Source organism: Mesoplodon mirus (assembly GCF_964341445.2).
Source record: "Mesoplodon mirus genome assembly, chromosome: 15".
NCBI classification, from domain to species: Eukaryota; Metazoa; Chordata; class Mammalia; order Artiodactyla; family Ziphiidae; genus Mesoplodon; species Mesoplodon mirus.
The window spans coordinates 83,524,317-83,548,544 of NC_138991.1; the positions used below are offsets into that span (position 1 = coordinate 83,524,317).

The following is a 24,228-nucleotide window of genomic DNA, read 5'->3' on the forward strand; positions in this document are numbered from 1 at the left end:
GGGCTTGGGGTCTGCACACTGGGGAGGGGGATGGGCATTCACAGCACTGAGGCAGTGGGTTGACCACCAGGCTTGCATCAGCCGCTGGTTACAAAGACTGTGGAGATGGAGGCCCACCCCGGGCTTCTGGTTCAGAAGGTCTGGGTTCCCATGGCATCTCCTCATCCTGTTATCTTCTGGGAGCTTCCGGTGAGGCAGGGAGGATGGGGTGGACCCTCATTGTACCAGAGGGGAAGAGATTCCCCAGGGAGCCCTGGGGAGGGTGCAGGGCCAGGGGTGTCTGGCCCCAGCTGTGTTGGGTCAGTACCACCAGGCACGCACCTCCAGGGGGCGCCGTTCACGTGGAATGCCGCGTGTTCTCTGTGCTCCCGACCTGCCAGAGACCCTGGCCCTTTCCCCTCCTTCCTCGGCTTCCCCTCCTGTTCCCCTCCTGTCTCCCCACTGGAATTTTGATCTCACAACAATTCTGAGCTGGCCCCAGCCCATGGACTGTTTCTCCCCGACTCTGTTTCCCAAAGACGGAGCCAAAGACGCTCTCTGCCGTCCAGGAGGAGCTGTGAATTCATGAACGCACACAAAGAAGTAGCCCGGGACCACGCTGGAGAAAGGGAGAGGCTCAGAGGGCCCGGGGCCAGCTCTGCCCTGGGCTGCCCTTGCTTCTGTGGGACAGACAGACCCCGCCTTTGTCTCCTGGACAAATCTCTTCAGTCCTCTGTCCTGGGGATTCAGGGCTGCCACTGCCAGGCACTGGCCCAGCCCGGAAGGGGTGGCCGCAGCAGTTTTCCTGAGCCTGGGCTCATTTGGGAGAGCAGGCCTGCTTCTCTCTGGAGGCTGTGCACCCCAGCCTGGCCCAGGCCAGAAGGGGAGGGAGAAATTGCAGAAGCTCTGAGCCTGGGCCTGGCTGCTCTAGACCGCAAGCCGGGGAGCAGGACGGCAGAGGATCATCTGGGGCGCGCTCGGCTTGGAGGGAGGCCCAGGTGGTGGGGGCAGGGCAGGTGGTCAGCAAGCTTAGGCCCTGCCCGGGGCCGCCCATAGAGGCCCCAGGGGGTGGTGTAGGAAACACACCTTTTTACAGACCCCTCCCAGACCTGGCTGGTAGGGGCCTGGGGCTACTCCATCTTTTAACCTTTTATCGAAGTGTAACTACAGGAAAGTGTGCGCCCTTCCATTAGGGCTGGAAAACTGAACAACACACCCCTGGCACCAGCACCCCCAGCAAATCACTCGGTGTCGCAAGTTGCCAGGAGCCCCATCACGCCCCCTGGTCACTGCCTCCCCTCTTCCAAGCGTAGCCACTGTCCTGGCTTTTGTCCTCTAAGACTCCTGTTGCTGGTTCTTGAAGTTTATATAAATGGAATCAGAGAGCCTGTCCTGTTTGGCGCCATGACTGCGATGCCCCCTTGTCTCTGAGTACAGGGCGTTCGCTGCTTCCCTCTGCAGTCTGGTTCTGTGTGGGACCCTCCGCACTATGTCCATCCTGCCCCGGACGGGCAGTTGGGTGGTTACAGAACTCTCTTTGGGACCAGCCTCTCCCCTCTCGCAACTCGAATGCTGTAGGTTGGAGAACGTCTGGTCTCGAATATTGATTTCAGACATAGACCTGCATATTTAAAACATTTTGTTTTTATTAGATTTTAACAAAATTATTGAAGTAGTAAATGAACATTGTAGCCAGTCAAGCAGCACAGAAATAGAAAGAAAAGAAATAATATTTCCCCCCTTCTCCCCAGGCTCCCCAGTGGGGTTTCCATTCATACCTCCTGCTTTTCTAAAGCAGCAAACTGGCCCTGCCCCTGGAATTGTGTGACCTTGAGTGGCCAAGGTCCTGGGTGGATTAACCCATGTCTCTGGAGTCTGTCTATTCCACAAATTCTGAAGGTTTTAAAAGACTGGAACTGTTCCCAACTTGTTACCTCGAGTCTAAACAACTTAGTAAGTGCTCGGAGATGATTGATTATAAGGTTGTTTGCCGAGCATCACCTGTTGTGTGCCGAGCATCACCTGTTGTGTGCAGGCTCTGCATTGGGTCCAGGAAGATGAAGCGGAATCAGGGCCAGTCCCCTGGTTTGCGGTCTCGGGGCCGAGGCAGACCCAGAGCACCCGAATATGTATAATTGTGCTACAGTAGGAGTCACACAGGCAGCTGTGGGAGTCCAAAGGGGAGAGCCACTCTCTCTGCCTAGGAATGCTCCAGGAAGAGAAAAGAGGGAAGGAGATTCCAAACAGGCAACTTAAGCAGTGGCGTTGAGGTGAGAGAAGGCAGTTTACAACCCAGTCTGGATGGGGTGTGAAGGTAGGGATCAAGGAAGAATTTTCAGGGGAAGGGCCTTTTGACCGGGACTCTGAGGGCTGAATAGGAGTTTACCACCTGGAGAAGAGGGAAAGGGGCTTTTAAGCAGAAGGAACAATGTGTGGAAGGCCCAGAGGCGTGATGACCGTGGGCCACAGGGAGAGCTTTCCTGGGGTGAGGAGAAACTGAAGGGAGTGAGTCAGGGATAGGAAACAAAGGAAGCAGATCCCCCTGGAACACAGGGTCTTTTAGCCCATGCAGAAGCTGCCTGGCATTTCTGTTCTTGGCCTTGGCGCAGGCGTTTATGCCCTGAGTCCGCCAGGGCTTTGCCTTGGTCATTGGGATCTGGGAGTCTTGGTGTGGACTGTCCAGCATGGGAGCAATTGACAAAGCCAGCGTTCAGGGGGACCGGGGGTCACGGATAACTTGTGGCCAGGGCTGCTCTGACCACTGGCCAATGAGGTGTGGGTTTCAGGAGCTGGGAAAGGGCTCTGTCCCTCCTCTTCCTTCGCCTCCAGCCCCACAGCCAGTCCTCCATCCTGGAGAGGATGATCAGATACTTTACACTATAATGTGAAAGGCTGATGGTAGAACCTCTCCTACCAGAACCATGGACAGGGCTGAAAGGGGAAGTGAGTGGACGGTCTCAACAAGGAGTCACAAGGTCTGGGTTGCCATCTTAGCTGCACCACTTTTAACTTGTGGCTTCACTTCTCTGAATCCCTGTATAAAATGACAGGCAGCATCTTGGCTCTGCTCAGTTTACAGCGTCCTTGTGAGGCTCCGGGAGGAGGAGGGAGTGAAAGCATTTGGGCAGTTCTCACACCAGGGATGGCTGCCTCTCGTCCGCCTGGTGCCCGTGGCAGACATCGCTAATTCATCACCTAGATTCGTTCGCAGAATCCTTTTAGCACAGCACTCCAGGCAGCCTCTTATCAGTGGGCCAGAATTGCCGTGTGAGTTGAAGCCCGTTTGCTGCCCCTGCTGATCCCGGTGTTCATTTTGTGGTCCTGGGGTCCAAGGACATTCCCGTTGTGTACCACCTGGCACCATCTGGGGGGCCCGTCATCCCCTCCCTGCTGGGCTCTTCCCCCCAGCCCACTGCTTCTCAGGCTTGCCTGTGCACTGGAATCACGTGGGAAGTTTTAAAAATACCAATTCCTGGACACCACTCCCCACACCGTGATTCTGTTTTAATTGTCAGGGATGTGGCCTGGGCATTGGGATTTTTCAGATCTCCCCGGTGATTCTTTTTTTTTTTTTTAATTTATTTATTTATTCATTTTTGGCTGCGTTGGGTCTTCGTTGCTGCGTGCGGGTTTTCTCTAGTTGCAGTGAGCGGGGGCTACTCTTCGTTGTGGTGTGTGGGCTTCTCATTGTGGTGGCTTCTCTTGTTGCAGAGCACGGGCTCTAGGTACACGGGCTTCAGTAGTTGTGGCTCGTGGGCTCTAGAGTGCAGGCTCCATAGCTGTGGCGCACGGGCTTAGTTGCTCCATGGCATGTGAGATCTTCCCCGACCAGGGCTCGAACCCGTGTCCCCTGCATTGGCAGGTGGATTGTTAACCACTGCGCCACCAGGGCAGTCCCTCCCCGGTGATTATGTGCAGAAACGTTTGCTCTGGCCCCTTTCTCCAACCTGCTAGGTGCTGATGTTGCTGTTGTCCTGGGCAGCGCAGGATTCTGGGGAGAGGGTAACGATGGCACAACCTGAGACTCAGCTCGTGTCACTTTTTTGCTGGTGTGTTAACAGAGGGTCTTCGTATGCACATAGCTTTGCCTGTGGCCTGAATTTTTCTTTTTTTTTTTTGTAAACTATACATAACATAAAACTTACTCTTTTAACCATTTTTAAGTGTACAAATCAGTGGGATTAAGCGCATTCACACTGCTGTGCAGCCATCACCACCATCATCTCCAGAACTTTTTCTTTTTCCCAAACTAAAGCTCTGTCCCCATTAAACACGAACACCTCCTCCCCCTCCCCCAGCCCCTGGCAGCTGCCACGCTACTTCCTGTCTCTATGAATCTAACTCCTCCAAGGACCTCGTACACGTGGAATCCTACAGTGTTTGTCTTTTTGTGACTGGCTTATTTCACTCCGCATCATGTCCTCAAGGTTCATCCATGTCATAGTATGTGTCAGAATTGCATTTCTTTTTAAGGCTGAGTCATATTCCACTGTGTGGATGAACCACATTCTGTTTATCTGCTCAGCTGGCAGCGGACACTTGGGTGACTCCCACCTTTTGGCTGCTGTGAGCAATGCTGCTCTGAGAATGGGTGTGCACGCATCTCTTCAAATCTCTGCTTTCAGTTCTTTTTTGGGTGTAGAACCAGGAGTGGAATTGCTGGTCATTCTACGTTCAGTTTTTTGAGGAACCTCCATACTGTTTTCCACAGCCGCTGCACCATTGTACATTCCTGTCAGCAGTGCACAGGGGTTCCCACTTCTCCACATCCTCACCAACATGTGTTTTCTGTTTGTTTCTTTTTAAATAATAGCCACCCTAATGGGTGTGAAGTGATGAGGCCTGATTTTTAAAGCAAAGCTTCTTCTTTCCTTACTTAGACATGTCATAGCATCTCTTCCAGAGGTGATGGAGGAGGCAGAGAGGGATCAACATGTACAAGTGCCTACTGTGTGGGGGGCACTTCGCACATCATGTCTTCTTTGTGAGGCAGGTGTTATGACCTCCCTGGAGCCCAGGTCTCAAGCTTGGACAATCCCGGGCTGAAATCCTGGCTCCATCCTTTCCTAGCTGTCATGTGTTAGGCAGGTGATTTGATTTTTCAGGACCTCAGTTTTTTCAGCTGTAAAATGGGTTCAGTAATAGGACGGAGGATTTATAGTAACAGAATCATCAATTTCGGTCATGCATCAACATGTGCTGAGTGCTGTGCACAGATTAACCCATTTCATCCTTTTAGAATCCCCCTGGGTGGAAGCTGATAACATCCCCATTGCTCAGATAAGAAAACTGAGGCCCAAAAAGCTTGAGTAACTTGTCCCTGGACACACGGCTGGTAAGGAGTGGAACTGGGATTGAAGGAATGTAGACTGGGAGGGTCTTGAAGTTCGTGCCAGAAAAAGCCGAGAAGGGACTTTTAAAGGTGATGCTGGTGTGGACTCAGCAAAAGAGGAGAGTGGTAGAGAAAGCTTTCATCTTCTTGGAGAATTCGTAACAATCGGTAACAGAATGTTGGCAGAAATATGGACCGTAAAGGCCAGTGTGGTGTGATCTCAGGTGGAAATGAGGAGCATGTTATTGGACAATGGAGAGAATATTCTCGGTATAGAGCAGCTGAGAACTTGCCCGAGTTGTGTTCACGTTATGGGGAAGGTAAGACTTGCACGTGGTGGGATTGGATGATGCGTTGAGAAGCTTCCCGGTGTTGATGGAGCGGCTTGGTCCTCCCAGCTGCTTATAGTGAGATGCGGGAGGAGAGAAATGAATCGAAGAAGGAATTGTTAAGCAAAAAGGAACCGGAATGTAAAGATTTGGAGAATTCTCAGCCTATCTGCAGTGTAAAAACGAGCACGTGTTCAGAAGGGAACATCACGGGTGTGGCCCACAAACCGTTCATAAGGAGATTAGTGCTGATGCGGACCGTGGGCCAAATCAGCCTCCCTCTGAAGCCAGGAGCAGAAATGGGATCATCCCAGCCGGGACCAAAGGAATGGAGGAGGGCTGCACACATGTGCTGTTTCCCTGGAAAAGGGAAGGATGATGATGAAGGCAGTTTCTAGATCTCAGGGCGGGGCTGGCTGCTCCTGTTTCAAAGGGGGGGGCCCTGCCCAGTGTCTCAGAGGTGGGGTGACCTGCTGAGCTGTGGAGCTTATGCTGTCACCCCAGGGGGCCTTGAGGGCAGGGCATCGATCAAAGAGGACGATTCTTGAGGCTTAAGATCTCAAGGAACTTACCTTGCTACGTTTTGGACTTCATTGGGACCCAGCACCCCTTCCTTCTTTTTGGTATATTTTCTTTTTTTTTAGAATGGGAGTGTCTGTATATCTGTCCTGTGCCTCTCCCACCATTGTATTTTGGAAGCACATAATTTATTTGGTTTCCCAGGCTCACAGCTGGAGAGGCATTTTGCCTCAGAATAAATTGTACCTTGAGTCTCACCCCTGTCTGATTTAGATGATGTTTAGATGAGACTTTGAATTTTGGACTTTAGAGGTAATGCTGGATTGAGTTGAGACTTTTGGGCTTGTTGGGATGGAATGAATGCATTTTACATTCAAGAAGTACCTAAATTTGAGGGACCAGTGGTGGCATGCTATGGACAGAATGTTTGTGTTTCCCTAAAACCCGTATGTTGAAGTCCCAACCCCCAATGTGGTGGTATTTGGAAGTGGGGCCTTTGGGAAGTAATTAGGGTTAGATCAGGTCATGAGGGTGGGACCCTCATGATGGGATTAGTGCCCTTACAGGAAGAGGAAGAGACACCAGAGCTATCTTTCCACTTTGTGAGGACATAGCAACAAGATGGCCGTCTGCACCAGACACTGAATCCGCTGGCACCTTGATCTTGGACTTCTGAGCCTCCAGAACTCTTAGAAATAAATGTATCTTATTTAAGCCACCCAATCTATGGTATCTTGTTATAGCACCCCAAATGACTGACACCTCCACTCATCTCGCCAGTCTTCCATCCTCCACCCATCCTTCCATCCATCCCAACATCCCCCACCCCTGATCCATCCATCCATCCATCCTTCCTTGCTTCCTTCCTTCCATCCATCCATCCATCCATCCAGACATCTATCCAACTATCCACTTATTTGTCTAGAAAGCTATTTGCCTGCCTTCTCTCTACTTACCTACCCCACCTACCCATCCATCTACATCTAGTGGCACCATCAATAAATTGGAAGCATATTGGAAAGTATGGCTGTTGTCCTGTGGGCAATGGGAGAGTCGATGAAAAAGCTTAATTGATCATGAAAAGTAGAAAATAAAGTCATATTATTTTCTGCTTTTCATGATCAGTTAAGAAATTTCAAATTGTGGGATCTGTAAAACCAAGGTACATCAGTGATGTCTTCAGGGAGTTATGGGCCTAAGCTTGAAGTTCCCCTGCTGCCAGGAAGCTCGACAGTCCTACTGTACTTGGGTGATGGTAGGAAGACAGCCTACCTCCAGATGTTTTCCTCCGGCGACTTCCTTTATTCTGGGCATCCGTGTGCCAAGTTAAAGGTCAGCGTTCCCAGGGAAGGAGGGGAGGATGGGTGCTGGGAGATGACTGTCCCCTGCCCCTTCTGGAAAGCTGGAACCTTGGGATATAGGAACTGGTGTTGCTTTGTGACCCCGTGCCCCTTCCCCAGCTCCCACTCCAGCCTCGTGGGTTCCCTCCCAGCCTCGAAACATGCCTCCTCCTTCCGGCCACCAAGCTTTTCCTGATGCCCTTCTGGCTTCCAGAAGCTTCCTCTCCGGTCTTCAGTGCCTCTGACCATCAAGTCTCTGGGGCGCCCCCCACCCCTTCCTTCTTGCCTTTTCTGGCAACAGGCATGTGCGATTAAGTCTGTATATTGTAAAAGCATTAGCATAATGACAGGAAAAGAATTCCACCCCCAACATTTTATTTTGAAAAATTTCAAACTAGCATAGAAAGGTTGCGAGAAAAGTTCCGTGAACACCTAGGTGCCGGTCATTCACTTCGTCGCCAGATGTTAACATTTTGCAACGTTGGCTTTGCTGCTTTCTCTTCTTTTTGAACCTTTTGAGGATAAGTTGCAGACATCTGGACACTTCATCCTTAAACACGGCAGCATGTATTTCCTAAAGCAAAGACGTTCTCCCATGTAACCGCAGTATGCTTCCTTCTCCCAGAAATTCAGCCCTTGATACGGTACTGTGATCTGATAGGCAGTCCACCTTTATCTCCCGTCAACTCCCTTAAAAGAATTTTTAAGAAGTATGTCATCAAAAATGAATTCTACTAAAAAAAAAAAAAGAATCCTCCTGCCTCACCACAAATCTGTATTTCATTTATGGGTGTTTTCTTCCATCCACAACATAGTTTGACCTTATGATAATCATAATGAATTACAGATTTCTCTCTTTCGCACTTCGTATTGTATGGCAAACATTTCCCATGTCATTATACAGTTTTTTTTCTTTTTTCTTTCCGTTTTCTTTTTTCCCATTTTTTCTTCATTATACAGGTTTAAAGACATTTTCAGTCATGCAAGGAAAATTTGAATATAATCTCATAAAAAGTCAAACAATGCAGGTCAAATTATCTTCTACCTCATCCTGAAAATTAAAATATGAGGGAAGTCCTCTGTGCCCAGCACCCCCAAATCCACCCATCTCTCCTTTATTTTTCAGGCCTCTTTTTCTGCATTTACCTCTCACCTGTTAAACATTCGGGTTAATTCCTGTTACTAGTTTTTGTCCAGGTCTGTGTAACTTTTAGTCACAGGCCAGTTTAGCATCTTGGGTTTTTAAACTTTTTTTTTTTTTTTTTTTTTTTTTTTTTTGCAGTACGCGGGCCTCTCACTGTTGTGGCCTCTCCTGTTGCGGAGCACAGGCTCCGGACACGCAGGCTCAGCGGCTATGGCTCACTGGCCCAGCCGCTCCGCGGCACGTGGGATCTTCCCAGACTGGGGCACGAACCCGTGTCCCCTGCATCAGCAGGCGGACTCTCAACCACTGCGCCACCAGGGAAGCCCCATCTTGGGTTTTTAATGAACCTACCTCAATGCTTCTCAGCCTGGGAATTTTATTTATTTTTAAATACTTATTTCTTTATTTGGCTGTTCCGGGCCTTAGTTTTGGCACACGGGACCTTTAGTTGCAGCATGTGCGGACGCTCAGCTGCCGCATGCAGGATCTAATTCCCTGACCAGGGATGGAACCTGGGCCCCCTGCATTGGGAGCTCGGAGCCTTAGCCACTGGACCACCAGGGAAGTCCCACCCTGGGAACTTTAGAAATATCCATGCCTGGGTTCCAGCCCCAGAGATTGCAGTCTCTTTGGTGTGGGGTGTAGCCTGGGCATTTGCATATTTAAAAGCTTCCCAGGTGATTCGTTTTCTTAGCTTTTAAAAAATCGAGGTAAAATCGACACGACATAAAATGAACCTTTTAAAAGTGAACAATTCAGTGGCATGTAGTACATTCACAGTGCTGTACAACCAACATCTCCATCACCCCAAAAGGAACCCCCGTACCCATTAAACAGTTTCTCCCCCTGCCCCCAGCCCTTGGTAACCACTGATCTGCTGTCTGTCTCTATGGATTTGCCTGACTGGATATTTCATATAAATGGGGCCATGCAATGTGGAACCTTCTGTGTCTGGCTTCTTCCACTTAGCATCATGTGTTTGAGGTTTACCCTCGTTGTAGCAGGTATGATGGCTGAATAATATTCTATTGTATGGCTGGACTGCGTTTTGTTTATCCACCCATCCATTTCCCGGATGATTCTTAATGTGTGACCAAGATTGAGAAACGCTGGTCTGACCTCTTCTCTTCAGATTGGAATAATAGTAACTACTTTGCAAGGATGTTGTGGGCTTTAATGGGGCGCTCTTTGTGAAGTACCAGGATGGGTCCAGTAAGAAACCGGTGCCTGGGCTCCTTAGGGGAGCTCCCCAAGGAGAGGGGAAAAGAACATTTATTCTCTGAGCACCGCTGTGTGTCAGACATCCCCGTATGGGCTCTTGAACCATATCATTTCATGGTACCTGCAGGCTAGGTAATATTATCTCCTTTAACACACAAGGAAGTTGCAGCCCAGAGACGTTAAGACATTTCCCCTATGTCACACAGCAGCTAAGTGATCATACAGGGACTTTCCACCCAGCTGTGCCTGGCTCCAAAGCCCTGCCCCCTCCAGTTCAGGGTGGAAGGCAACCTCTGTCCTTGTCTCCCTGCCAGCTCAGTTTGGGAGCCCTCCACGTGGAGTTGCCCTCCCCACCCCCATCAAATGCAGTGGCCACATGGTTATCTGAGTGGCAAGGGTTGGCCACAGAATGGGGATTCTGTTCTCCAGAAAGCAGGCCAAAGGCCCATTTCCCTCTTTTAGTTGAAGCAGTGGCAGCTTGCTAGAAATGTCGACTCTATGAAATTTCCCACAATCTTGAAGGCTGCCTAGCTGACAGCCAGTCTAAACTTTATCTCTGAATTTCAGCTGTTCAGAATGACTCCCTTGTCCCTCTGCTGGGGAATGGATAAACAAGTCATTACACATCCTTATGATGGAATAGTTCTCAACGATAAAAAGGAAGGAACCATTGACCCAGGCAACAGCATGGATGAATCTCACCTGCATTAAGCTGAGCGAAAAAAGCCAAACTCAAAAGCCTGTGCCGGGGCGGGGTGGGGGAAGCCTGGAAGGGTTGAGATGACAGCCAAGAATACTAATGTTAGGAGGGTTCATCATTTTCTTCTCATAGAAAACAAGAGCTAATAACTAAGTCCCTGTTTGGCATTCAAAGCACAGTTTCTTTTCACCTAAGAATACACTTGATTTTATGCAATCAGTTCTCTTTAGGCATTAAAAAAAAGGTCTGTGGAGCTTCTATATGATCCCGTTTATATGATGTTCTGGAAAAGGCAAAGCTATGGGGACAGAGAACAGAGCAATGGTTACTGGGCTGCTGGAGGGTTAGGGTACCAGGGGGCAGGAGGGCAACTTGGGGGGTGATGGACCTTTTATTTATCTTGATTATGGTGGCAATTATACAACTCTCTCCATTTGTCAAAACTCATAAAAATGTGTAGCAAAAAGGGAAATTTTACTGAATATAAATTAAAAGGAAAATTAAAAACATAAACAGTGAATTCATTGTCCTCTTCAAACGCCTGCCTAGAGGTTTATGAAGAAAGAAATTCGGCTACAAGGAGTTAAAGAAAAAGTTCTCCGTTCTTGAGGGCTGTGGGAACTCTATTTCTTGGGCGTTTGCCCCTGGCCCTGGGGCCCTGGCCCCCGACCCCTGTCTCTCTCTCTCTCTCTCTCATTCAATAGCGGCAGTGCTGGGTGAGAGACAAGGAAAGTTTTGTGGAACCCAGAAATAAATAAATAACTGCCCATCCAGGTCGCCACGGCAACCATGACATCACTCTCAGATCCGAGGGGCTGGCACCACGGGTGGCTTGTTGGTGTTTGTTAAAGGAGCAGGGGAGAGGGCAGCCCAGTAACAGGTGGAGGAGACTTGGTTTCCCGCTGGGGAGAAAGGCATCCATTGCACCCCCTTCACGGTTGACCTCAGACCCCCGCCCCCCAGCCCTAGTAGAGGGAGTGTAAATTAGCACCGCCTCTTTGGGGGGCTTTGGGGCAGAATCTATCAAAGCTAACACTGTGTGTACCCGTGTTAGTGTCTCCGGGGTTGTGGTAACAAACGAACACACACTTAGCGGCTTAAAATAATGGAAATCTGGTCTCTCTCCATTCTGGAGGCCGCAAGTCCAAAGTCAAGATGTCTGCAGGGTTGGTTCCTTCTGGAGGCTTGAGGGAGAGTCTGCTCCAGGCCTCCCTCCCCGCTTCTGGTGGCTGCCAGCATCCTTGGCATGAAGCTGCATCACTCCAGTCTCTGCCTTTGTCTTCATTCTGTGTCTCTCCTCTTCTTATAAGGACACCTGTCATATTGGATTAGGGGCTCACCCCCCCCCAGTATGACCTCATCTTAACTAATTACACCTGCAACGACTCTTTTCAAATAAGCCCCACGTTCTCAGGTCCTCGGGGTGAGGACTTCAGCATAGGAATTTTGGGAGGACACAATTCAACCCATAACCCTATTTTTGTCGTTACTGTATTTGCTTTGTTGGCATAGATCCAGCATACAGAAGGTACTCAAGAAATGCTAAGTGGACGGCCCCTAGCACGGACACAGCATACAGTAGGCACTTAATAAATGCTTTGTGCACTGCACTGCATTGTGCCCTTTGTTCTGGACCATACACCCATTTTTCATTTGTGTGGGTCTTTATAGTAATAATCGGGTTCCTGGGGTGTGGGGGAAGGTTTTTGGTGTTTTAGTGGAGTTTAACCCCACCTGGTGGATGATTCTTGGCAAAGTCTGAGGTAAACTGTCCACTTACCTGACTCTGAGCCAGCGTGGTCCTGCCTGCCACCCGAGAGCCAGGTGTTTGCAGATCTCATCTCCCCCACCGCCAGCCTGACCTGAAGACCCCTGCAGAGAGTTCAGTCAGCCAGGTGTGGCCATGTCCCATCCCACCTGGGTGATGTCACTTCCTAACTCTGCACTGGAACTTCCCCTCCGTAAACCCGGCATGGTGGTGGCTCTGTGGCTCCATGGTAGCCTGCAGGTACCAGGAGCTCCCGTGAGGATCAGGTGAGAGAACAGGGTGGAGGCAGTGGATGGGGCTTGGAAGATTCCAAGACACCAGAGCATCAGGAATGCTTATTGTTGGGACTTCCCTGGTGGTCCAGTGGTTAGGACTCCATGCTTCCACTGCAAGGGGCATGGGTTCGATCCCTGGTCCGGGAACAAAGATCCCTCAGGCTGCACGGTGCAGCCAAGAAAGAAAAAAAAAAAGTTAAGAAAAAGAATGTTCATTGTCAAGATAGAGTCACCTGGCCATTCCACGTGTGGATCTACGCCCAGCGGAAATGAATACATATGTTCACTATAATGCATGCTCATAGCAGAGTTACCATAACAGCTCCAAGCTGGAACGTCCGCCTCTGGTACATGGGATAAATGACTTGTGGTTCACTCACCGGGTGGAATATTCTACTGCAATGAAAACGGCCAATTGCTGAGGCCGACTGAAGTCATGCTGAGCCCGAGGAGCCAGACCCAGGGGGTGTGTGCTGTGTGATCCCGCTGACGGGGAGTTCAAGAATAGGCAAAACTAGTCCACGGTGACAGTGTCAGAGGGGGGTGTCCTTGGGGGGCAGTGCCCCTGGGAAGGGGTATAAAGGTGAAATGGAGCAGGACGCTATGGGCCTTGCCCCCCTACCCCATGTCCTCCGCCTGCCTTTTGTCTGTGGAAAAAATTTAGCCAAATAATAAGTTTAATCAGAGAAGTGAGAAAATGCAGTAATAGAGGAACACAGTCAAAGGAGACCAAATAATAATAGTTCAGTCCTTAAGCAAAGTCAAGGACCTTTAGTTTCTTCTCAAGGGCTATAGGTAATATTCGGAGCTGTCTTATAGATACTGAAACCCCACCAGGTGGAAGAAGTTAACTACATGATGACCAGGCTGTAGCCATGACATAAGCTGCCACAATTCCAAGAATTGGCCCAAAGAAATGGAAACAAACCGACCCTGGAACTGAAGATGAACTGTACCTAAAATAATCGAGATGACGCTGGTCAGACCACTGATGACCAATTTCAAGACGATTGTCAGAGCTCACTGTGCTGTTCCTCCATGTAGCCCCCTCCCTCTGTCTGTAAAAGCTCTTGCCCCCTGATTGTCGGGGGCGGGGTGGAGTCGGCCTTTGGACAGACGTCCACCCTTCCCGCTGAGTGCCAGTCTCCAAAATAAAGCAACCTTTCCTTTCCTACCAACATTTGTCTCTCGAGAACTGGCTTTCGAGCGGCGAGCAGCCGGACCTGGGTTCAGTAACAAAGGTGCTTTCTAGGGTGTGCAAAAGAGGCTCTGGCTCTTCTGGTGGTGGTCACGTGGGCGTGTGTCTACGTCGAAATCCATCCAGCTGTACCTTGGGGAGCTATACTGTATGTTATGCTTAAAGAAAATTAAAAGTAAGAAATGAAGAGGATGCTGCAACCCAATATTTATTTATTTATTTCGGCTGTGCCGCACAGCTTGCGGGATCTTAGTTCCCCGACCAGGGATCGAACCCAGACCACAGCAGTGAAAGCACAGAGTCTTAACCGTTGGGCCGCCAGGGAATTCCCTGCAACCCGATATTTAGCAAACACCACTTTGGGGATTAAAGCACAAAATGTTGGATAGTCCCAAAAAAAGTGTAATAGGAAGAGAGAGGGAGGGAGGGAGGGAAGGATGAGGGGGAGGGGAGGGGAGGAGGGAAAGGGCATGGGAGGGGAGGGGAGGAGAGGAGGACCCTCTTCCCACCAGCAGGGGCTGAGGTCCTCAGGCCTCCTGGGAATTCTGTGACCCCCCGGCCGCTCCCGGCTTCCCAGCCAAGCTTCCGGGAATTGTGTGTCTCCCTCCAGGTTCATGAACCACCGAGTCCCTGCCCACAGGAGGTACCAGCCCACGGAGTATGAGCATGCTGCCAACTGCGCCACCCATGCTGTGAGTCTTGGGGGGCTGAGAGCTAAAGAGGGGGGCTGGGGACGCAGCCTCTTTGCCCTTGGAGAGATTGTGTTTCCGTTCCGTAGCAATGTCCCGAGTGGCCTGTTCTCAAGTCTTCCATGGCCCTTGGAAGAGCGTGTGGGATCTCGAGGGAAGGTCATTTGGGGAACTCGGAGGCGCCGAGCGTGCCTCTCTTTTACTTTAAGAACCTTCAGTGGCTCCCTTGTACCTTGTACAGCATCCAGACTCGGTAGCAAGCTCCCAGATAGGTCTTAGCCTTTGTGTTATGTTGGCCCACCTTGCACTGCCATGATCTTGCCCCCAGGCTCCAGCGCCCTGAGCCACCTGCTGTTTCCGAAATAGAAGGCATGACCCCGTGCCTTTGCACATGCTGTTCCCTCTGCCTGGAATACTTGCCGTCTCCCCCCACCCCAGCCTTGTGTAAGAAATGCTTCTCTGGGCAGTGGTCCTTAACCCTTTGGCACATGGGCCCCTTTGAGGATTTAATGAAGCTCTAAACCTACGCTGTCCAGCTTGGTAGCCACTGGCCTCATACAACTGAAATGCAGCTTGTCTGAATTGACATGTGCTGTGAGTATAAAATACACACCAGCTTTTAAAGACTTAGCATGGAAAGAAAAGAATGTAAGGTATCTTCTTAATGCTTTTCATATTAATTACACATTGAAATGATATTTTGGATATATGGGACTAAGCAAAATATTAAAATTAATTTCACCTATAAATAATTTCCTTTTCAAAATGTGGTGACTACAAAATCTAAAATTACCTGCGCCACCCACGTTATAGTTCTGTTGGCCGGGGCTGCTGTAGAATCTCTCTCCAGAAAAAGTGCTTCTAAGACACGAAATTGGGCAAACCCTTGCAGGGATCCTGTACCCCCAGTGCTTTGGAGAGTTCTGAGAGGGAACGATGGATAAACCAGGATTCGAAGAGCGAGGAGTTTTCCAGGTGGACATGGTAGGGAGGGATGCCTTCTTCAGAGAAAACCACAGGTGCAACAGCACAGAGGCATGAAGCGGTGTGCCCTGACCGGGAGGCTGGGGTATCAGTGGACCCAGGGGGTGGGGGGCAGTGGCCAGAGATGCTTCTTGAAGACAGGAGATCTTGGCTTCCTGTTTTACCACGATATTCTCTAGAGTTATGCTGTCCAATATGGTAGCCTCTGGCCTCGTGTAGCTGTTGGAATTGAAATTGAAACCAATTAAAATGAAAACTTCAAGTCCTCAGTGGTACAAGTCACAATTCAAATGCTCAGTAGCTGCATGTGCCTAGTGGCTCCCATACTGGACAGTGCAAATCTAGAATGTTTCCACCATTGTAGGAAGTTCTGTTGGGCAGTCCAGAGTCTAGAGGCTTCCCTCCATCATAGAATTTCTGTTGGACAGTGCAGGCCTAGAACCTTCCCACCATCACAGGAAGTTCTCCTGGATGGTGCAGGTCTAGAACCTTCCCTCCATCATGGGAAGTTCTGTTGGACAGTGCAGGTCTGGAGAAAAGGCTCGGGTTGCTCAGGGGCTCTGTATTTGCCTGGACCCCACTCCAAAGGCTGGCCCTGCAGCACCTCTCCCCACCCTGCTTCCAGCTCTGGATCATTCCCAGCATCCTCGGCAGCTCCAACCTCTACTTCCTGTCGGACGATGACTGGGAGACCATCTCTGCCTGGATCTACGGCCTCGGCCTCTGTGGGCTCTTCGTGGTGTCCACCGTGTTCCACACGATCTCCTGGAAGAAGAGCCACCTCAGGTGCCTGCTGCCTAGCTCATGGGAAGGGGACAAGTTCCTGCAGGGGTGACCAGGGCTGGGGCCCACGGTGGGCTGAGGGGTGAGGCAGGATGCCTCGGGCCATGCTTGGCTGAGCCAGGAGGGGCCCTGGATGGAATGCCTTGTGCTGTCTTTGCCTTGGGCCAGCGGGGTTGAGTCCCACGTGGGTGGACCACCTCACCCTCATTTGCCTCATTTGCTCACTTCTGCGAGTCCGGAAGAACAAGCCCCTCGCTCCCAGGGTCATTGTGAGGGACCCTCATAATCGTCATAATAATCTCCCCCTTCTGGGCACCCCCTAGGTTCCAGGCATTCTGCAGATGTCCCTCTGCATCTTTCCAGTAATTCTGCAATGTAGGCATTAGAATCCTGGATTTTAATTTTGATTTGTTTTGGTTTTAATTTTTTTTAAATTGTGATAGGGCTTCCCTGGTGGCGCAGTGGTTGGGAGTCCGCCTGCCGATGCAGGGGACACGGGTTCGTGCCCCGGTCCGGGAAGATCCCACATGCCGCGGAGCGGCTGGGCCCGTGAGCCATGGCCGCTGAGCCTGTGCGTCCGGAGCCTGTGCTCCGCAACGGGAGAGGCCACAACAGTGAGAGGCCCGCGTACTGGAAAAAAAAAAAAAAATTGTGATAAATGCACATGACATAAAGTTTACCATCTTAGCCGTTTTAAGTGTACAGTTCAGTAGTGTTAGCTACATTCACACTGCTGTGCAGCCGTCACCAGCATCATCTCCAGAACTTTTCCATCTTCGAAAATTGAAACTCTGTCCCCATTAAACACTAACTCCCCGTCCCCCTTCCCCAGCCCCTGGCACCCACCCTTCTACTTTCTGTCTCTATGAATTTGGCTGCTCTGTGTACCCCATGTAAGTGGAATCGTATAATATTTATCCTTTCATGAGCACAGTGTCCTCAGGTTTCACCCATGTTGTAGCAGGCGTCAGAATCGCCTTCCTTTTCAAGGCTGAATCATATTCCACGGTATGGATGGACCACACATGGTTTATCGCTTCATCTGTTGATGGACCCTTGAGACGCTTCTGCCTTTTGTGACTGGCTTCTTTCACTGACCGTGATGTCCTGGGGCTCGTCCACGTTGCAGCTTGTAGAATCCCTGTTCTGTGGAGGATGACACTGAATCTGGAACGTGACTTGCTCAAGGTCACATAGTTGTGTCCAAGCCAGTGTTGATTCTAGGTTTCCAGGGCCCCCATAAAGTGAGGGGATGCTCTGGTCCACTGTAGCAGCTGCAGTGACCACTGGGCCCCATGTCCAGTGCCCCTCTTGCCCCCAGAAGCCCTGTGACTCTGCTGTATCCCACCCCCTCCTGTCCCCATTCTTTCCTCTCTGTGGCTCCTGGTTGCTGTAATGAATTACAACACACTGGGGGCTTGAAACAACAGGAACTTAGCCTCTCATAGTTTAGGAGGCCAGAAGCCCGAGATCAGGGTATCAGGAGGGCCATGTCTCTGCGAGAGGACCCTTCCCTGCCTCTTCCAGCTTCTGGTGGTTCCCACGGTCCCTTGGCTTGTGGCAGCGTCACTCCAGCCTCTGCCTCTGTCTTCACAGGCCTTCCTCCCCGTGTGTCTCTGTGTCCACATCTCCCTCTCCTTTGTCTTGTAAGGACAGCAGTCGTTGGGTTTGGGGCCCACTTACAGTGGTGTGACGGTGCTGCCCTTTAGCGTCCTCATCTGTGACGTGGTGGATGGAAAGTACAGTCCGTACCTCCTAGGTGGGATTGGAGAGTTAATGCTCGTAAAGAGCTTAGAACGGTGCTCTGATTATAGAACGTGCTCTGTCTGTATCAGCTGTTGTTATTCCTTTTATTTCTATTGCAGTTAGCCCAGCATCAGATAGAAACACGGCCAAATTTAATGAAGGCTGCAGTCGCTAGACAGAATCACAGTTTGTACTAGTTATCCACTGCTGCGTAACAAATTACCCTGACTCATAGAGGCTTCAGATAACAGTAAACCCTGATTCTTTCTCAAAGCTTCAGAGAGGCAGGAATTTGGGAGCTTAGATGTGTGTTTCTGGTTCAAGGTTGCTGATGTAGTCGCGATGCTGCCCGGGGCTGCCGTCACCTGAAGGCTGGACCTGGGCTGGAGAAGCCACTTCCAAGGTGTCTCCCTCCCAGGCCTGGCATGTCGGTGCTGGATGCTTGGGGGTGCTCAGTCCTTCCCATGTGGACCTTCCCTTGGCCACATGGCTCGTCCCCCCACCGCCTAAGTTAGTGATTCAAGAGAACAAGGCAGAGGCTGTGATATCTTTTATGATCTAGCCTTAGAAACCACACACTGTCATTTCTGCAAACTCCTATTGGTTCCATATGTTTGCCATATTTGTTGTGGGAGCGGCCGCACACAGGTGTGAGGACCAGAAAGTGGGGCTCCTTGGGTACCATTTTGGAGGCTGGCTACCATGCTGGTCAGATGTATTGATGACTGTAATTTGCTCTTCAAGGGGAGGTCATAACGGAAACAGTAACGTTTATGAGCACTTCCTGTTATGCGCTGTGCTGAGTCCTGACCCTCTTAGTCCTCACAGCGACCCCGATAGGTGGCCAGTATCCTCCCTGTTTTACAGCTGAGGGAGCTGAGACCAGGGAGGGTAAGTAACTTGCTCAAGGTCCTAGTCCCTCTGTGGTAGGGTTGGGATTCGAACCCAGGTCTTATGGCTTCAGAGCCTGGACCTGAACCAGAATGCCAGAACCCAGAGGGTCTTCAGGGAGCACCTAGGTTTGTTGGTTTTTCACTTATTTTTTTTTAATGAAAGGAGAATAGAATAGAATTAATAAACATTTAATTTTCCGTATTTTCTTCTGCTTGCTAGAATTCTATTGAGTATGCATTTTTAAGTTCATTTTTTCCATTTTTATTTTATTTTTTTAATTGAAGTATAGTTGATTTACAATGTTGTGTTAGTTAACGGGTACACAGCAAAGTGATTCAGTTATACATACATACATATATGTGTATATGTATGTGTGTTTGTATATGTATATATTCTTTTTCAGATTCTTTTCCAATATAGGTTATTACAAAATATTGAGTATAGTTCCCTGTGCTATACAGTAGGTCCTTGAATTTCTTTCATTGTTTAATTGAAGTATAGTTGATGTACAGTATTATATAAGTTACAGGTATACAACGTGGTGATTCACAATTTTTTTAAAGGTTATATTCCATTTATAGTTACTACAAAATACTGGCCATATTCCCTGGATTGTACAATACATCCTTATAGCTTATTTTATTTTATTATTTATTCATTATTTTTTTGGCCGTGCTGCACGGCTTGTGGAATCTTAGTTCCCCGACCAGGGATCGAACCCAGGCCACTGCAATGAAAGTGCCGAGTCCTAACCACTGGACCGCCAGGGAACCCCCCTTGTAGCCTATTTTATACGTAATGGTTTGTGCCTCTTCATCCCCTCCCCCATGTTGCCCCTCCCCCTTTCCCTCTCCCCACTAGTAACCACTAGTTTGTCCTCTGTATCTGTGAGTCTGTGTCTCACACTTTTTTTTTAAGCTACTGAATTCTTTATCATTTGAAATCTTTCAAAAAGCCCAGTATATAAAACAGAATGCAGACTTTCTCTGATTAGAGTATGGGAGGAGGCTGCCAGGGGGAGGAGGGTCCTCGGTGGTACCCCCAAGTTGTCTCCATTCAACTCCTAGGGTGACAGGGAGCCTGGTTGGAAAACCACTGCTCTGGTCACTCACAGATGGGGACACCAAGGCCCGAGGGGTCATGGTGGATGGAGGTGCATCAGCCCCGAGCCCAGGCTCCCCCAAAGCCCATTGGTCCAGGGCAGGGCCCGTAACCCGCCTTCTCTGCCACAGGACGGTGGAGCATTGTCTGCACATGTCCGACCGCATGGTCATCTATTTCTTCATTGCGGCCTCCTACGCGCCCTGGTGAGTGTCTCTGCGGGTCCCTGGGAGGGCTGGCGTCCTCTCTTTCCTTTGTTTGAATTTCTTTGTGTTTGGCTGGGTGATATGTTGGCACAAAAGCGTGTAGGTAAAAAGACGCCCACCACCCATTCTCCTTCCTAGAAGCAACTACTTAGTACCAGTTTCCTGTGTATCCTTCCAGAGTGCTTTTGTGTAGGAAAGAGCAAACGTGTATGTATGAGTATATGTACAGACACACATTTGCGTATATGCATATGTATATATGCAAATACATGCACACACATACCTATATTTTATATGTTTGTATTTATACTTTCCTACTTTAATACAAAAGGAAAAATACTGTACAAACTCTGCAGTTTGCTTTCATTCTCTTAGTCGTGGGCTTGGGGACATCTTTCCATATTAGTACCTTGAAGATTTCCCCATTCCTTTTTCTTTCTTTCTTTCTTTCTTTTTTTTTTTACAGCAGTATAATGTTCCCTGTCCACCCCTATTTATGAATATTTATGACGTAGGCACTCCCCCTTCCTTTGCTATAACAAACAGGGCTGCAGTGGAAGTCCTTGCTGTTGCACCACTCAGCATAGGTGCTTGGTTCTGTTGGCTCGAATCAGGTGAAATTGTTGAGGCAACCTTTTCTGATCTACAGAAACAGCAGGTTCATGTGGCCAAGCCTGATCTTTGTGGGGTAAATTTGAGCCTTGGACGGCTGGGGGGCAGGAGTGGGCCTTACTCATTTGGCTAACTGTTGCCAAGTCATCCTCCACAGATTGCACCAGTTTAAACTCCCCCAGCAAGGGACTTCCCTGGTGGCGCAGTGGTTAAGAATCTGCCTGCCAATGCAGGGGACACAGGTTCCAGCCCTGGTCTGGGAAGATCCCACATGCCGCGGAGCCACTAAGCCCGTGAGCCACAACTACTGAGCCTGTGCTCTAGAGCCTGTGAGCCACAACTACTGAGCCCACGTGCCACAACTACTGAAGCCTCCTCACCTAGAGCCCGTGCTCCGCAACAAGAGAAGCCACCGCAATGAGAAGCCCATGCACTGCAACGAGGAGTAGCCCCCGCTTGCTGCAACTAGAGAAAGCCTGCACGCAGCAATGAAGACCCAATGCAACCATAAACAAACAAACAAACAAAAACAAAAAAATAAACTCCCCCAGCAAGTGCCTCAGGGTTTTCGAAAGTTCTGGAATTAAGAAACACTCAGGTCACATGTGAAAAGCCGGGAAGCCTGCAGCGCCCCTGTGAGGGGAGAAGGGCCGTTCCAGTCACACCTGTTGAATGTGTCTGGGTGGCTGGGCGGTGCTGGGGGTCAGGACGCTAAGGTTCTGGCTGGCAGAGGGGCTCTGTAACAGGACAGTGACAACACGGTGACACGGGCCTGTGCGCATGCAGCCATGGAGCTCAGAGGAGGCACCACCCTGCAGAGGCAGCCTCAGGAGGGCTTCCTGGAGGAGGTGTTCCTCTCTGAGAATCTGCACGTTGGCCTCTGAGGAGTGGGAGCCACAGAGGTTTATTCCATTTTTGCCTGGGGAATTCCCATTTTTGGCTGTCGTAAATGGAGCGTGCTTTTTCATCATCTCAACTAATCAACAGGTTTTGTCGGTGCGCACAAAGACGACTGCTTTTGAAACACATTTTATTGAGACGTGCCCAGGGGATATGCACAGTGAGTTCCCACACACTGCAGCCAGCACCCAGGTGGAGAAACAAAACATCTCCGGCCCCTCCCCAGTCCGCTGCCCCCCAGGGGTAATCACAGTCCTTACATCTGCCATCATAGGGTAGTTTTGCCTGATTTCTTACTTCACGTTAATGGGATCATCGTTCCTTCGGATCTTGCTTCTTCTGGGCAACATTATGTGGTGACAGTCGTGGAGTTTTGATTGCAGGAGTCACCGTCCAGTCTGCTTGCTGGACAGTGTTCTGGGCGAATAAACCACAGGTCTACACCTCCTGTGACCAGCGTTTGAGGGTGATTATTGCTCCACAGTCCTCTGGTCATTGTAGTGCGGGTGTGGTGGTGAACAGCGTACAGACGGGGGCTGCTGGTCTACACTGAGAAGTGGTTGGGGGTTTGAAACAGGATATTGATGTAGTTTTATTTTTTGGACTGAAAGGTGATGCCTTGGGAGCAGGGAGGTGTGAGGAGGCTGGTGCAAGGACCTGGGAGAGAGATTGTGATGGCTGGAGCCCTGGTAGTGGCCTTGGAGTCGAGAGGACGGATAGATGGATGGGTGGATGGATGGATGGATGGATGGAAAAGATATTTACAGGCAACTGAGTGGACTGAGTGACTGAAGGTGGGGGAGAGGGGATGTAGAGCGGGGGATGCCAGGGTTTCCGGCATCAGCTTTCCCCAGGAAATCAGCGACTCTCGGGAGTGTTAGGAAATCAGCCCTGCTGCCGTCAGCCTGGAGACATCGTCAGAGGCAGCCCCATGCCCAGCTGGGCTTTGCGGGAGGAGGGGACGTGCTTCTGTCCTGCCAACCAGGATGCTTCTGGTTGTCGGATGCCAGGTGGGCAGGCATATGGAGGCTCCGAGAAGAAGTGTTGGTCCTGGGTGAGGGGCTGCTGCTGGAGTGGGTAGGTGGGAGCCACGGGAGAAGCTGAGAGCAGTGGGGAGAAGCCAGAAGCCGTGGCTGGGCACTCAGTCCACAAGGCCGCCTCCTGATGGCCCCATGTCACCCCCAGGCACCACCTGTAGTTGTTGGGAGCCAGGTGATCTCAGGTTTCTTTGTGGATGTTGCCAATTAGAGTAAAGCTGGGTTTTGTGCTCAGCTGCCATAACTATCCCTGATGTAGATTTCTAGAATAGCCCTCTGACTGTCCCCCACTTGGCTGATTCAGTGCCTGGATTTCTATTCTTTATCCCTGGCTGTGACCACTTGGGCACCGGCTCTGTGCCCATCCCATGCTGGTGTCTGAGGATGCAGCTGTGAGCAAAGACACAGACTCTCTCTCCTTATGGGACTTACAGTCTCACGGAGGATGCAGACATTGACTGTCCCAAGGATACTGACACAAAGAATGAACCACAACTATGCCGTGAAGGAGGGGTACAGGTGCCAAGGTGGGGAGATGTGCCCTGGCTTGCGGGCTTTGTAGGAGGAAGAGTCAGCAGAACTTGGCGGTTGCTTGGATGTGGGGTTGAGAGAGAGAGAATCAGAGGACACAGACGTCATTCATGTGATTCACGAGGCTGGCAGGACCATGTCACGAAGGTTGGAAAAAACTGGCAGGGTCAAGTGTGACACAGAATCTTCCTTCCCCAGTGCTTCAGAAAACAAACACGATAGAGTTATAAATATTGAGGTGGGCAAAAGAAAAATCACCATCTTCTGGAACCAGAGTCCCTCTCTGCAGGAATCTGGAGCGTTTCCGTGCAGTTTAGTTGTGCAGACGGCTGCCCAGGCTGAAGACAGTCCGCGTGCTGGACAGGAACGCATGTGTGTGGGTGCAGGAGCAGCTCCCTGGCCTGGGGCACAGGCCTGCACTGTCCGGGGCCCCCGGCTGGGTGCCTAAGCCAACAGCTGGAGTAAACACACAGAGGCCAAAGGCTGGAGAAGGCTGGGACCCGCAGACGCCTGGCCCTGGAGACACCACCTGTGCCAAGCAGTGGAGAGAAAAGCCCACTTTCCGGGAGCCTGGGGAGAGTGTCACGGGAATCCGGAAGGAAGGAAGGAATTCCTTCTGCAAAGTCTCTCCATCACCCTCTACTGATAGACTTGATGCTGTGCCAGCTGCAAAGGAAGAAATTCACGAGGCCCAGCTCAGTTAAAAACCCAGCCAGCAAAAAGGGTGAATGTAGAGCTGAGAGTCAATACATTAGTAACCAGCCTGGAGGGATACTCACCTTATATTCCTGTCCCCTTTTGGTGGCCAGTTTGAGTGGTTTTCAGGCGTTTCCTACAGGGACTGATGCTGGGATGAATGTCCTTTTCTGTGCCTCTGTGTGCTCGCAAAACAGCGTTCCTCTGGCCAGCCCCTGAACTTGGAGTGCCTGGGCCACGGGAT

The 24,228-nt window shown here is 50.3% G+C and overlaps 1 protein-coding gene across 1 annotated transcript in view; it reads left to right on the plus strand.

Annotated features, from left to right (window-relative positions):
• Positions 1 to 24,228, plus strand: part of RADIL (Rap associating with DIL domain) — a gene marked incomplete at its 5' end in the record, with an annotated part of 126,484 nt that overhangs the window by 19,402 nt on the left and 82,854 nt on the right. Inside the window, 3 exon segments of the mRNA XM_082644422.1 lie at positions 14,416 to 14,497; positions 16,104 to 16,264; positions 20,134 to 20,208. Of these exon segments, the coding sequence (XP_082500548.1) occupies positions 14,416 to 14,497; positions 16,104 to 16,264; positions 20,134 to 20,208 (318 nt within the window).